The 14,346-nt window shown below is 40.9% G+C and overlaps 2 protein-coding genes across 2 annotated transcripts; one reads left to right on the forward strand and one right to left on the reverse strand.

Moving 5' to 3' along the window:
- The first annotated feature begins 467 nt into the window (after window positions 1–467).
- Window positions 468–8,350, forward strand: LOC117966509 (carcinoembryonic antigen-related cell adhesion molecule 6-like). The gene is made up of 5 exons (XM_034912632.2): window positions 468–662; window positions 6,253–6,597; window positions 6,681–6,917; window positions 7,462–7,587; window positions 7,753–8,350. Exons 1-5 carry the CDS (start codon window positions 596–598, stop codon window positions 7,968–7,970), a joined length of 993 nt encoding a protein of 330 aa, XP_034768523.2. The 5' UTR covers window positions 468–595; the 3' UTR covers window positions 7,971–8,350.
- A 1,362-nt stretch (window positions 8,351–9,712) lies between these two features.
- Window positions 9,713–13,133, reverse strand: LOC131708103 (coiled-coil domain-containing protein 153-like). Its single transcript, XM_059010229.1, has 7 exons — window positions 13,071–13,133; window positions 12,417–12,504; window positions 12,072–12,137; window positions 11,379–11,498; window positions 11,095–11,187; window positions 10,724–10,854; window positions 9,713–10,287 (listed from the first exon to the last, which is right to left on the reverse strand). The coding sequence occupies exons 2-7, from the start codon at window positions 12,478–12,480 to the stop codon at window positions 10,159–10,161; spliced, it is 603 nt and encodes a 200-aa protein (XP_058866212.1). The 5' UTR covers window positions 12,481–12,504; window positions 13,071–13,133; the 3' UTR covers window positions 9,713–10,158.
- Between the last annotated feature and the right edge of the window lie 1,213 nt (window positions 13,134–14,346).

The following is a 14,346-nucleotide window of genomic DNA, read 5'->3' on the forward strand; positions in this document are numbered from 1 at the left end:
AAAAAATCCACTTCCTCTTCCTGGTACTAGACCACTTCCTGTCTGCGGTAAAGGTCAGTTTCCATGATCGAGCAAAAGAGCCTTCCTCCCAGAGCCCCACTGAGGTAGGCTGTGTGGGTTACTGGGATATGCAGTTTAAGTTTTGAGTCTTGCTTCAACCTTCACAAAGTTTAGTACATTTGCCTGATACTGTGCATAAGCGCAGCCTCATATTTAGGCATATGAGCTCGTATTAGTGATAATACGGTACAGATATCAGGGAATAGATAGAGTATGTGGGAGATTGAGAGATAGATGGGCTCTGTCAAGGTTGTGAGTGTTATCGCATTATTGGGGTGAGGTTGCTGAGTTATCTTGAACTGTTGTTTTGTTGCTATTGTTTCTGTGCCCTGATTCTCAGCCCCTCCACTGCAAACCCAAAGTGTACCGGCAGCTTCCTGAGTGTTGCTGTGTGGTTTCTCACTATTGCTGTACAGAGCTCCGCGTATGAGGGCTGTGACTCAGAACACTGTGCCCTCTGCCTGCCCGCCTGCCTGCTAGTCTGAATCACATCCCAGTCCTCTCTCTGCCACTAACACCTCAACTGGACTCCAGTATGTCTCCCAGCAGAACCAGGAACCCCGTCTCACTGTGGCTCCTCTGCTCTGCTCTCTGGATGATAGGTAAGAACAATCAAGAGCCTGCATCATATTCATTGATGAACAGCACTCACAAAGCGTTCAGAACAAGCACCATTAGCTGTAGTTATTTCAAAAGAAATCAAAACATGACTTAGCGCTGTATAGTTTATGTTTTTAGATTATGGTGGTTATTATTTAAAAAAATCATGTGCAATTTTAACTGGGTGTTTTAACCAAATAATATCAGTGCCCAGAAATTCATAAAACAGGAACACCTCTGTACATTCAAAGAGCTGTCATTGCAGAATTATCCCCAGCGTTCTCGTAGCCTTTGAATTCTTTTTAAGGAGGATCATTTGGAATAACTCTGCTGCAGCTGTGTGTGTGTGTGTGTGTGTGTGTGTGTGTGTGTGTGTGTGTGACAGATCTCTTTAAACACAGGCACTTTGTTATAATAGTTGTATTACATGTACCTGTTTGAAGCTGAACTTGCTGTAGGCTGTACAGGTTTTCACATACACATTTCTCATAGTTTCCAGAAATGCTGTTTAAATGTGTTATGATCCATTGTGTAATGCGCTGGACCCACAGCAAAGGGGCAGCCAGCAAGACCCCCCAAAACTAATTCTGTTCACAGTATAGAAGGAGCACCACAGCGGAACTCGATGTAATAGAATAGCACTCAAATAGAACTATAGAACTGTATATCTAGAATTCCACTGAAAATTCACCAGAACTATGTGACTTCAATTACATTGGAAATTCACTATAACTAGAATTACATAGTAGATGCATTATAACTATACTAGAATGACACTGCAAAGGCATTATATGTTATTAACTATATGCGAGAATTACACTGCAAATGCATCACAGCTATATACTAGAATTACACTGTAAAGCATTACTATATAACTAGAATTACACTGTAAATTAATTATAACTATATACTAGAATTACACTGCAAATGCATCACAGCTATATACTAGAATTACATTGCAAATGCATCACAGCTATATACTAGAATTACATTGCAAATGCATCACAGCTATATACTAGAATTACACTGCAAATGCACTACTATATAACTAGAATTACACTGTAAATTAATTATAACTATATAGCTAGAATTACACTGCAAATGCACTACTATATAACTAGAATTACACTGCAAATTAATTATAACTATATACTAGAATTACATTGCAAATGCACTACTATATAACTAGAATTACACTGTACATTAATTATAACTATATAGCTAGAATTACACTGCAAATGCACTACTATATAACTAGAATTACACTGCAAATTAATTATAACTATATACTAGAATTACATTGCAAATGCACTACTATATAACTAGAATTACACTGTACATTAATTATAACTATATACTAGAATTACATTGCAAATGCATCACAGCTATATACTAGAATTACATTGCAAATGCACTACTATATAACTAGAATTACACTGTACATTAATTATAACTATATACTAGAATTACATTGCAAATGCATCACAGCTATATACTAGAATTACACTGCAAATGCATCACAGCTATATACTAGAATTACATTGCAAATGCATCACAGCTATATACTAGAATTACACTGCAAATGCATCACAGCTATATACTAGAATTACATTGCAAATGCATCTCAGCTATATACTAGAATTACATTGCAAATGCATCACAGCTATATACTAGAATTACATTGCAAATGCATCACAGCTATATACTAGAATTACACTGTAAATGCATCACAGCTATATACTAGAATTACATTGCAAATGCATCACAGCTATATACTAGAATTACACTGCAAATGCATCACAGCTATATACTAGAATTACACTGCAAATGCACTATAACTTTATAACTAGAATGACATTGTTAACGCATGTAACATTTGTAAGTGTATGATACTGAAACTGCTTTTCAGATCGCTTATCATTACATACGGTTACTATTGGTCTACTTGTTATAAAACATATTGTTTAGTAAACACTCTCGTTTTATTTAAAAGTGCAGGGGGGCTCAAACATATTGCACGATGATTAGACACACACACACACACACACACTGCCGGTGAGTTTGCTATGGGACGCCACATCAAAAGCATTGGGGAATTGTTCCTTGAGTGCTAAGAAATAATAATAATAATAATAATAATAATAATAATAATAATAATAATAATAATCCACAATTATCAAGCTTGCAAACAAACAATCCTGCCACTGGTGCTGGCCAGGGTCTGGACTAATCACCTCGGTGCAAGGAGAGGAGTTCATGATTTGAATTCAATGTATTTGGGTAGAAAATGATGTTGATTTATTCAAAATATATATTTGTGTTTGTTTGTTGTTAATTATTATATCAGCTGGTCAATTAATAAATACATGTATTATTATTTTAATGAATTAATTAATTAGTTACATATACTAGTAAGTATAAGATGTCATTTCTAAAAAAATTAAAAGCTAAATTAATTTATTGAAGTTCAGTTTGATAACAGTTTCATTCCCAGTTTCAGTATTGCACAATATTCAATTCAGTTCAATTCAAAGATGCTCTATTGGCATGACTACATCAAAAGTATTGCCAAAGCAATTACAAAATAAATAATAACACAAAATAAAAATAAAATCGTCATACCAAATACATCACAACTGCCTTAATAAATGATCTTTTTTTTAAATTGCTCCTAACATTTTAAATACACCTTACAAGCGCTATTCACAAAGCTATTCATGAGTTACTTAAAGGATGGTTTCATTAAAAACAATCTAGAACAATGTCATGCAAACAAATATGTATGAAATCTGTATTAGATGTTACACAATCAATCATTAGCTGCACCTGCATATTATTTCTGCATTGCTCATGTCTTAGAAACAATTGTGTATCTGAAAATAATAATGAGAAAAAGTTTAGTAACCAAAAAAAAAATCAATATTAATGTTACAGTAATTAATGTAACAGCATTCTGTTTAAGAAGAATCTGTTTTGAGAATAAACCACTAAACACTCTCTAAAAGACCAGAACTGCAAACTTGATTTAATTAATCAAAACGGGCTTTAAAAAAACAAAAACTGTCTTTAACCAAACATTCGGCTAAATATCTACTTTCTTTCAATTGCTTCTTGGCAACAAAAAATATGAAAATATAACATGATAGTATTCATGCACCATAGCAGCTAATCCTGCCCTGCCATTGCCCCTTAGTGCAGAACCATTGCCTCACATAAATATCAAAGGATAACAATATGAAATGTATAAAAATATAAGGGGCTCATTTTGAAGTGCTGCACACAGCATGCCATTCACGCCTCTTCTCTGTTTTCACTGTGGCTCTGCTGCTGCAGATAGTGGCTTGTTGTTTACACAAGGGCACAACTGGGTTCATTTAATTAAAAGCATCTCAACACACAGAAAATACACTTTCCGGTAATTTCCCTTGGGGTTGGTGTTTGGCTGTGGTTTTGCACAGAGTGGCTCCCATCAGCGCTACACCGAGTGGTTTGACAGATTGAAAGATGAGCAGGTGGGGGCCCTAGCTTTGCTTCTTTGAACAAGAGTTTTAAGAGCAGATACACAGTCACTTTTTATAAAGAGCTTGTGATGTTCCGGGAAACATGACTGATAAAGCCACACACACAAACGCCCACGCACAGGCACACACACGCACGCACGCACGCACGCACGCACGCACGCACGCACACGTATTTATTTCACATTTTTTTCAAACCCCCCCAAAACTACTTTTTTTTCATGGTCAGGCTTTACGAAACGTTTCAGTTCATGTGAACAGTGGTCAGAAGCATTTAAAAAGAAACCCTTCCTCTGATTCGTAAGCTCTTCCATGAGGAAGTTGGATAGGGGAACAAAAAAAAAACCCACGGGGAGCTTTTTGACTGCTGCACCCTGACACCACTGCTGAGCTTTTAAAATGGAAGTTTAGCTAAAATAAAATATTAATATGTACGAGACATCATGGGGTCCAGGATCGGTTTGGGGTAATCGCTGGTCACCGTGGTCACAGAAACAGTGCTGCCACTCATGGAATCTCGTGGGTTTTTGAGGTCAAAAGCTCATTCTGTATGTTAAAAGTCAACGTCCAGTTCTGAAACAAGTGATAAGTGTGCCCTGTATTTTTCTGACAAGAATAAAATAATCGAAACATGATAAAACCAGCAAGAATTAACCCAACTGCTCCTTCCTGCAACTCATTTATTTTGTGGCCCGTTAATGTTCTTTATTCTTCTGTAGCTGCATCTAAATGCACGTTGCTCCATACTCATCTATATGTTTTATTGCATGGGTTTATCATTTGTTTGTTTTTTCCCCAGCTAAAGTGATATTGGTTCTGAATTGTGTCAAGCTTTTGCAATGTGGATTACAATACATCTAAAATAAGTAAATAAATAAAAACAAATCATGACCTAAAAGAAAAATAAAATCAAAGTTGCATAATCTGCTTGCAGTTGCAAACAGGAAACGAAAGCCAACCACTGCAGCAATCATGGTCTGTGATGCATACTGCCCCATTAGCTGTTCTGAGCTTATTTCTCGTTATCTGATGACTGTAGCATGACCATGTACCACTGTGTTCCTGTCTGCTGTGTTACTGGAAATGCTGTTTTCTGCTGATAGTTCCCTAATAAACTGGTTCTATATCCTAATGGTATATTTCAGACTTTTGATGTCGGATGTCTTATTGTCGAATGTGTGACGGCTGGAATGAAAACCCAGGAAACTATCTCGGCTTTTCCATTCAGGACCCTTTCTGTGTAGCTACTGTTCCATAATAGCCTTTGCGTCTATGCTGTCACTGTGCTTTACTGCACTTTACTCTTAGACAGGTGGGGCAGAACATTCAACGTGCGTGTTTGGAGAGGTAAATGTTGCTGTTCTCTTGAGGTCTAGAACTTTTTTTTTAATGAATTTAAAACTCTGGTAACACTTTATTTAAATAAGTGTTTAATTAATATGCAATTAACCATGTGCTGAAGTTTAGACAATAAACAGTCAGTAGCTATGCCATGCTGTGTGTGTATCTATCATTAGACTGTTGTTTGAGATCATATTTCATAGGTATGTTTTTTTGAGACTTGGTAGTTTTCTGCTTCAGTAAAAAAAACAAGACATATTTATGCCACTCAGAAAAAAGTGTTGGCCTTAATTTTATTCATAAAAACAGTCGCTCTTTAAATAACTCGTTGTTATTGCCCACTGTTGCCCACTGTTTCCTGTCAGTGTGATGTCAATCAGGTGTGTTGAATAGTCTACCATGTTTTCCACTGGCTTCCCGTTCACACTGTCACACTGTGGATTTCCTGTCAGAGATATGGTCTACCACATGATATAATACGGAATGGTTCAGACGTTTGAATGCAGACCTGCCATATCTTGAGATCCATCTATTCAGGACACATTACCGTCATTTTGTAACTAAACCCCCACGGTTCTCAAACATACGTCACGGAACACTCTAGAGTAAGCGCTCATTCATACCCTAAAGGAAGAACGACACCACAGTGGCAATGAGCACCCCAATGCACTCACAAGTCAGTGCTGTAGTATTACACGTGTAATATGCATACTCCTGCCTTCTCTCTGTCCAGGGGGCTCCGTCTCAGTGAAGGTGACAGCGGAGAGACCCCAGGTGTTTGCCCGGGTTGGGGATGCGGTCAGTCTGGGGGTACGCATCACGATGAGCTCTCCAGTGGATTCCCCCCAATCCGTCATGTGGAGTGTGAAACAGGGAACAGACACACGCCGGGTCCTGCGCTACGACCTGAACGGTGGTCCTCCGGTTCCGCTGCCACAGTACCAGGGCCGGGCCCACTACTTCAATGGGTCTCTGGAGCTCTGCAATCTCAGCCTGTCTGATGCAGGACTGTATAAAGTGGTGGTCTCTGACATGAAGGGGGCAGAGGTACAGACAGAAGTAACCCTCACTGTGGAAGGTATCCATTCTTTATTTTACCCTTGTTTTGTTTATCCTTGATTGCAGTCTGGGTGTATGACATGGGCTCTCTTCTTCCCCCAGTCCCCGTTTCTGTGCCTTCAATTACCAGGCACACCCGTCCTCAAGACCCCATGCACAGCCTGGTCCTCTCCTGCTCAGCTTTGCAGGGGACCAGCCTCAACTTCTCCTGGTACCAGAATGGGAGTCTCATCCACAACTCCCCCAATCTGTCCCTCTCGAACCCGGGACCTCCCCACTGCACCGTCTACACCTGCGTGGTCAGCAACGCTGTCAGCGCAGAGGAGGCAGCCTTTGGTGGTAAGAGCCACATTTACATGCATTTTAAAGGAAGGTGTTTTTGAGTATGTAGAATAAAAAAAAATCCTTATGAACTGAAAATTCTCCATATGATCAGCCGTATTCTGTATTTCCGAGTCTGTCGCACTGGCTAGGTGGTATATGCCTGAGTATGCGGGATACTAGACGTCCCTTTTGCAGTAAGTAGCATACTGGTGGAATTCTCCAGAGTTGCATGTAAACGGTGGAGTTCTAGAGGGCTGGCTTATTCCATATCATGCAAATGCAATATGCAAAATACATGTTCCCCATACCGGAACTGAGAAAGCAATTGGTTTTTCTGGAAGCTATGCAAATGCTTCCCCCAGATTGTTCCTAAGTGGGCCAACGTTATGCTAAACGCCCCTCCCACCCTTAATCTCCTCCTAAACGACACCCGCAGACCTCCGAGGACTGGACTGACACTTCTGAATGAACTCACTGCATCATCCAGCCCAGCTGGACTTCCACAACATTACTGTCCTGCTGTTAGCTTCCTAAATGAATCTGCTCTTCTTCTTTACAGATATTCCTCTGTGTGCTGAAAGCAACAACAGCAAGCTGCTGCTGATCGCGGTTCCTTGCAGTGCGGCCATTCTCATTGTCGTCGTCATCCTGGCGTTCATCGCACACAAATCTCAGCAGAGATGTGGTGAGTGCTTTAGCAGACAGCGAGCTGCATCCTTGTGTGCTGCATTATTATTATGCATACGACTGCACTATGAGTGTGCCGTCCTTCTAACCTTGATCAGTGCTGCAGGCTGCAGCAGAATGAATGGATTGCCTGAACCAATCTGTTTTGTTTGTTTTTTTACAGGTAAGAAAGCTGATGCAGAACAATCCGACTCTATATATGAACCCATGTACCCTAGTTTGAGGAGGCCTGGTGCTCATGCTGTGGTAGAGCAACCCCAGAGAACGCAGCAACAGCAGAGCAGAACAACACAACTCCAATTAGCAACTGAGTACAAACCTAGCAGGCAAATGGAAAGAGCCAGCAAGCAAGAAAAACTCAAGAGCTCTCATTCACCCTAATCTACAGTTAAACAAGGTTATGGTCAGAGCGGAGAGACAGGGAGGTAAATAGTGTGGCCTAGTGGTTTGAGCTAAAGGACTAAGAGCGAGGCAATGTGGCCTAGCGTTAAGGTTGAGGGACTGGAGAAATACAAATATCACTGCTGAAATAATAATATTTAATAATTAAATAACTCTGGTAGAAAGGAGGGCGACCCTCTATAGGATTAAGCGATTACAGATGATGAATGGTAGAAAGGACCTCAGTGGGAAATATAGAAAGTACCACAGTCCCAAAACTATCATGAGTAATGTAAAGAATGATTCAAATAATTCATATTCATTGTGTTTCTGTCTGAGCCACGGAAATGTCACATTGTGTTTGTTTGTAAAAAGTACAATCTTTTGGTTTTTTTTAAAATATATTCTTGGTAAGGGCATGCTGAGTTTGTTTCTTTGTTTGTTTCTGTGAGGCTGAAACCGATTTCAGCAGCTGTCTTTATTGGAGTTCAGTGGTAGAGCACATCACCACAAGTATGTAATTAGACATGACAGAGACGTAGCGTACATTGAGGAAGCAGAGGCGGCCGCCTCAGTGAAAATCAGCTAGGTACATTTAAAAAAAAAAAAAGTACAAAAATATATCTAAATTTTTTAAATAATGTGCCAACTTTTTAAGAGTGGCATAATCGACATGTTTTCATATTGTTATTATTTTGATTTGCCTGATCTCAGGCTGTATAGAAATTTGCCAGTCGGGGTATTGAAACTTTGAGCCACACAGACATGTTTGCTTCTCGTTGGTCAGTTTCCCTAGTTAAGCCGCGTGTAGCTCCAGAATTGGATCAAAGATTATAAATCCAGATCCGATTAGCACAACATCTTTTTATGATCCGACTCCAGTGAATCTGTATCTGATCCCATTGTTTTGTTTTAAAAAACATAGGTCATGAAATTTCAAACATCATTCAAGGCGGGTCACTGGATAAAAAGAGTTAGCGACTTATATCGCTTTATAAGATGAGAACTATCACCTTCGTAACATAAACAGGATATGCAGTTTTTTTAGAAAAAAAATGTGATTTTTGCCTCAGTAAAATGAGATGATGCTATCTACCAAAACATACCGTTCTTAGCTCGGACTGGCTTGCACTGAAGAAGATAACATCAAAACCACAGGATAACTGGTCACAGCGCTCACATGTTCCTATTCTGCAAGGCTGGCTCAGCAGCATCTCAATGTGCACCCTGATCTTATCGGCTCAGTCCTGTCCCTGCACGGACCGCTTTGTTATTCCTTTATCGTTCTCAATCTCTTTCACCTCCACCGACGCTGCTGTAGCACATAATAAAACATAAGAAAACACCAGTAGAGTCCCCCAGCAACACGCCCCTTGCAGATAAGAAAGACCGCATTTGTTCTATGTTGTATTTCTGACTGATCTTACATAGTTTACCACGCAGAGTTTGCAATAATTATTCTATGCACTTCCTAAAGTTTTCTTTAAAACATGCTTTTCTTCATACTCAACTTAGCTTTTACCACGATTTACAGCAGGAGATCTGAACAGATTTTAGATTAGGCTAAAAGAAAAAGACATCCAGAGGTCTGTGAATCTTTTTTTATTTCTGGGTTGAAAGAGACATCTAGTGTTCACTCCATGCTAGTGAAAACTGCATGTGTTCTGGTTTTCTGAAATTAGTAGAACCACAGACCTCGTCCATAACTATCATTGTCCTTCGTAAAAAAACAACAACAAAAGCAGAGCTCAATATGTTTTTTATTTTTGAAACACAAGATCAGACACTAGCCTCTCAGCTTCTCGCAGACAGTCGTGGTGCATCGCTGTGTTTCTTGAACCCCATGATCTGGTACCCTGAACTGCTGTGTGCTCTCAGTGCTAACAGGGGGTGATATTGCTCAAGGTACATTGAAAGACTAAAGTGCATTGCATGTTACGGGTTGGGGGGACAGACTACATTACATGCAGCCCTTTGAAAAGCTTATCAAAGTTCTCAATGGTTGCAGTTTCTCATTAATAATCAATGCACCTTGTGTCAGAATCGTTGTGGGGATACCTGCCTTTCTTGTACTGTGTTTCACTGTGCTTCACCACAATGTGTTTTCCGATACCTCAATGAACCTTCCTAGGGGTTGCGTGTGTTGCGTTGTCTGCCCCAGGTCATCCATGCGCTGGTCAGCGAGGGGTCAGATGTCCAGCGGGTTGAGCCCAAAGTCTGCCAGCCTCTCCTTGTTGTTGAAGTGCAGCGCGGTGCTCTCGTCCACCCAGCGCAGTTTGGACTCAGCCAGGCGGGACAGGAGGCTGTCAAGAGTGTCCTGAAGGGGGGAGTGGGAGAGGTAAAATTAGACAGAGAGAGAGAGAGAGAGAGAGAGAGAGAGAGAGAGAGAGAGAGAGAGAGAGAGAAGGGGGAGTGGGAGAGGTAGAATTAGGGGGGGTAGCGGCACAGGGGGATCACGTAGCAGAAATAAACACAAGTCTTCAGTTCTCCAACATCTAGAGCATAATTGTGGACACGGTTTTTGATCAGTGAAGTTTAGTCTTGTTGTCATGTAGCATTACATCCTGCAGGTGGGGATATATACATCAAAAGTGTGCTGGTGATTCAAGGGCAGAACATCGATCCATACCAACCTTCTCAACAGCCACCTTCTTTGAACCCTGCATTGCATAATAATAATAATAATAATAATAATAATAATAATAATAATAATAATAATAATAATACAGTGTCTGGGCCCTTTGCTGACTCACATGCAGGATCCTCTCATAGTCTGTCTCCATGTTGTCGATCTTGCCCTGCAGCTCTGCGATGGTGGCATCCTTCTCCTGCACTGTGCGCTGCCTCTCCTCTCGCTCGCCCTGCAGGTCCTGCTGGCACAGAGCTGGAGAAAGGGGGGTACGAATACAGGAGTTCAGTTTTAGAATGATCAAACCACGTACGGGAATTATACAGTGTATAAAAAACACACAGATGCATTATAAAGTGAAACTTAACACAAGTATTCATGCCGTGGAATATATTGAGAAACTTTTTATCTAGTCGTGCCGTTGCAGTGGCTGTGGGGCTCAGTCAGCGTTTCAGCTGTGATCTCCGTCTCGGCTGTTGGTAGCTCAGAACGTACCGAGCTGCTGGCGTAGCCGGCTGACCTCAATCTCCAGCTGATGAACTCTCACCCCCGTCTCCATCTGCATGGACTTGTACTGTCGAGTCAGGTCTGGGGACGGGCAGGGAGAGGAGGAATGAATCAGAGAAATGCACACCCCTTTTAAAAACAATGCAATTGCTGTTTGGATTTGAAGGTCCATTCCTTCGTTGGAGCTCACGCTGAGGTAGCTCTAAAGCGAAACAAGCAGTGGCAAGGCTAGTTTCACTTCACTAAGATTCACTTCACTGCCCTCAGCTCACCTGCGTTGATATCCTTCTTGTCCTCGCGTTCCTCGTCCAGCTCCTGCTCCAGGACAGCCAGTCTGGATTTCAGACTGTGACTGCAGGCCTGGGCCTGTCTCGCTACATCCCTCCGCAGGGCTACAGAGAGGGGCGACACACGCACAGCACAGCACAGCAAGTAACTCAATCTGCTCATCTCACTTCAACAACCAATCACAATTTTGAAGGTAAAAACTATAAGGAACCAATAAGCAGGCAAACATGTGCACTAAAGAAGGCACATTTGTCTACTAAGTTTCTTGCAGTTCTACCTGATAAAATCAACTTCTTTCTGTTGTATACAGTTCATTCAGTGAATTGATAATCAATAATTCCAGGTTATTAATGCCGTGAAGTTTCTCCAACATAGGTCTATGCAGTACTGAATGCATATATTAAAATAATATTAAAGGTTCTGTCTGATTTTAGTACATCTGACAAAAAAATACATAAACAGTCAAGTTAGAAGAAAGGAATCCTTCACTTAAATACGTGAGAAAGTTTTAAAAACTTGGGCTGACTTGCCCATCTCCCCTCTTTGTATTGCCGTGACTCTCAGTAACAGTCATGCAGTTACTGACTATTGCATTTCTGTGCAGTGTGCGTGCATGTCTGCACGTAAGGATCCCTTCACTTTGTAATAACAATGGAAAGAGTGTATCGTTCTCTCACCGAGGTGCTCCTTCAGCACGGCCACATCCAGAGTGCTGCGCTTGTACTTCTCTTGCAATTCATTTCCTTCAGAGAACAGGAAACACAGACAACAGTGATAGAAATGAACCCCAAGCGTTGGTGAATAAGTCGTGATCTCCCCCCCCCCCCACCCCCCCTCCGCAAGGGGCTGCTTTGAGAGCAAGGCTGCGGCGCCTCCACTCGACAGGAAGCTGTCTTCTCTCCCACATAGCTAAGGATAACAGGATTGCTACTCCTGTAAGATCTGTGTGCTGGGTTTATATTCTCTCTCTCTCTCTCTCTCTCTCTCTCTCTCTCTCTCTCTCTCTCTCTCAGAACATCTACCATCAGAGGTTTTCTTCCTCTTTCCTTTCTTCCCCTTTGCTTTTCCCCTTTTCTTAGGCGGCATTTTCCAGGCCGCAAATTCTCAGACCTGTCAAGGATAAAAAACATGTTGTACCTGTCAAGGACACTATACACCTGCCTGTCAACAATCAATTAATAAACAGTAAACAGCAACAGTAAAAAAAAACAACAACTTGACAGCTATCCAGACAGGGTTTAGCAGTCTATAATCAAGCCATAATGCCTGTCAAGGATCTTTTTGAGATACCTGTCAATTAAAACACCTATTATGCCTTTTAAAGGCGTGCCCCGCAATGATATTCAATGCCACACAAAATATAATGTCTTGGAGCCTGCTCACTGCATGCTGCAATTTAGAGATGGGAAGAAGGCATTGTTGACAGTCCAGTTTGTTTACAGTCCCCAAAGCTGCAAAGGGCACCTTCATGCTTTTTCCTCCTTCCTGCTAGCCACACTGTGACCTGTACGTTGCTCTGTGTGAGTCAGAAATATAAACACGCTACTGCAAGGAAATCCTAAAATTACTGAAAATACAATCTCGACAATTTCTAACTCTGATCGCATTCCTTCACCTAGAAAAAACAAATACTGTATTTGAGAAAATTAACTTTATCCCCAAAATATAAACCTTACCTTAAATTACAATCTGTGGTCTACAATGACTTCTTTCTCACGTAGGAAACAAACTAACCCCCCCGCCCCCCCTCCTAAATAAACAAAGCGCTTGGTGATTGAAAGGCAACGCACCCAGTCACCGTGCTAGGGACACACCTTCGAGGCTGTAGCAGACCTATCACCTATCACAGAAGGCGGGTATAACTGTTACTAAGATACCGGAGTCTCTCGTTGCCGAGGGAACCAGAGACGCCATGTAGCAACGCAGTCGCGCTTTTAATTAAAGAGACAGGACTCCGTGTTATATTTCTCCAAAACATAAACTGTAAGGAATGGCGCTGTTTTAACCGGCTGTGGCTTCTTTGGAGTCAGAGTAGCACACGTTTTGAACACACGCTTTACTTATATCTCATGTTTAGATGAAAAGTGTATTGCGTGTTTGTTTAGGTTGTGGTGAGTGCAGAAAGGCCGTGGCGTATTTCAGAAAGACAGGATACCCGCCCCGCTCAGTATATGTCACTATGCAGTAAGCGAGAGGTGCATTTTAAAACTGCTGCAACTTTTATGTGTAAAACCCAATATAGCGACGTGTGTTACACACAGAAGTATTTTAAAACCTAAATATCAATTTCATTAAAAATGATCTGCTACTTCCCTTTTGTTAACCGGACGCTATGAGACAGAACGGGATTTCAAACTTGCCCCTAAATTGAAATAAATGAAGGTGTAAATGAACCATCCTTAGCTACAATTAAGAATGGTAATTAAATACCCGCATGCGCGTTAAATAATTGTATTATACTAAGAATGAATTGCAGCCAGTCGCTATTTTTTTCTGTTTGTTAAAATTCAATCGCCCGTATTATTCTGCAAATACAATCGCATCATCATCTCGTTGCTCTATCGATAAATTAGCTATTCGTTCATTAAGATCTGATCAGAAGCAGCTGATCAGTGTGACTTGTTTGCTGCGCCCAAGCAATTCCACCACAGCAGGATTAATCTCAGCAAAGGTGGAGCTCATTTATACGTGAATTACTTTCAATTTAGGGGGAATTTTGAAATCCCGGTCTGTCTCAAAGCGTCCGGTTAATCTGGAGCCGATATGGTAACCCTAGTGTTGCACCGGACACATACTGCAAAGCAACTGTGCGCGGTTTTACAGTGTGGACACTGATCATGTGCAAGGGCGCTGCGTGTGTTTTTTTTCTTATCTTAATTTCATATTGTAAGAGTTAGACGTGTTATGTGTATTTTATTGTTTTACGTGGTTTTTGGTTGTATTAAAAAAAAA

The sequence above is a fragment of the Acipenser ruthenus genome, chromosome 40, assembly GCF_902713425.1.
Source record: "Acipenser ruthenus chromosome 40, fAciRut3.2 maternal haplotype, whole genome shotgun sequence".
Taxonomy (NCBI): domain Eukaryota; kingdom Metazoa; phylum Chordata; class Actinopteri; order Acipenseriformes; family Acipenseridae; genus Acipenser; species Acipenser ruthenus.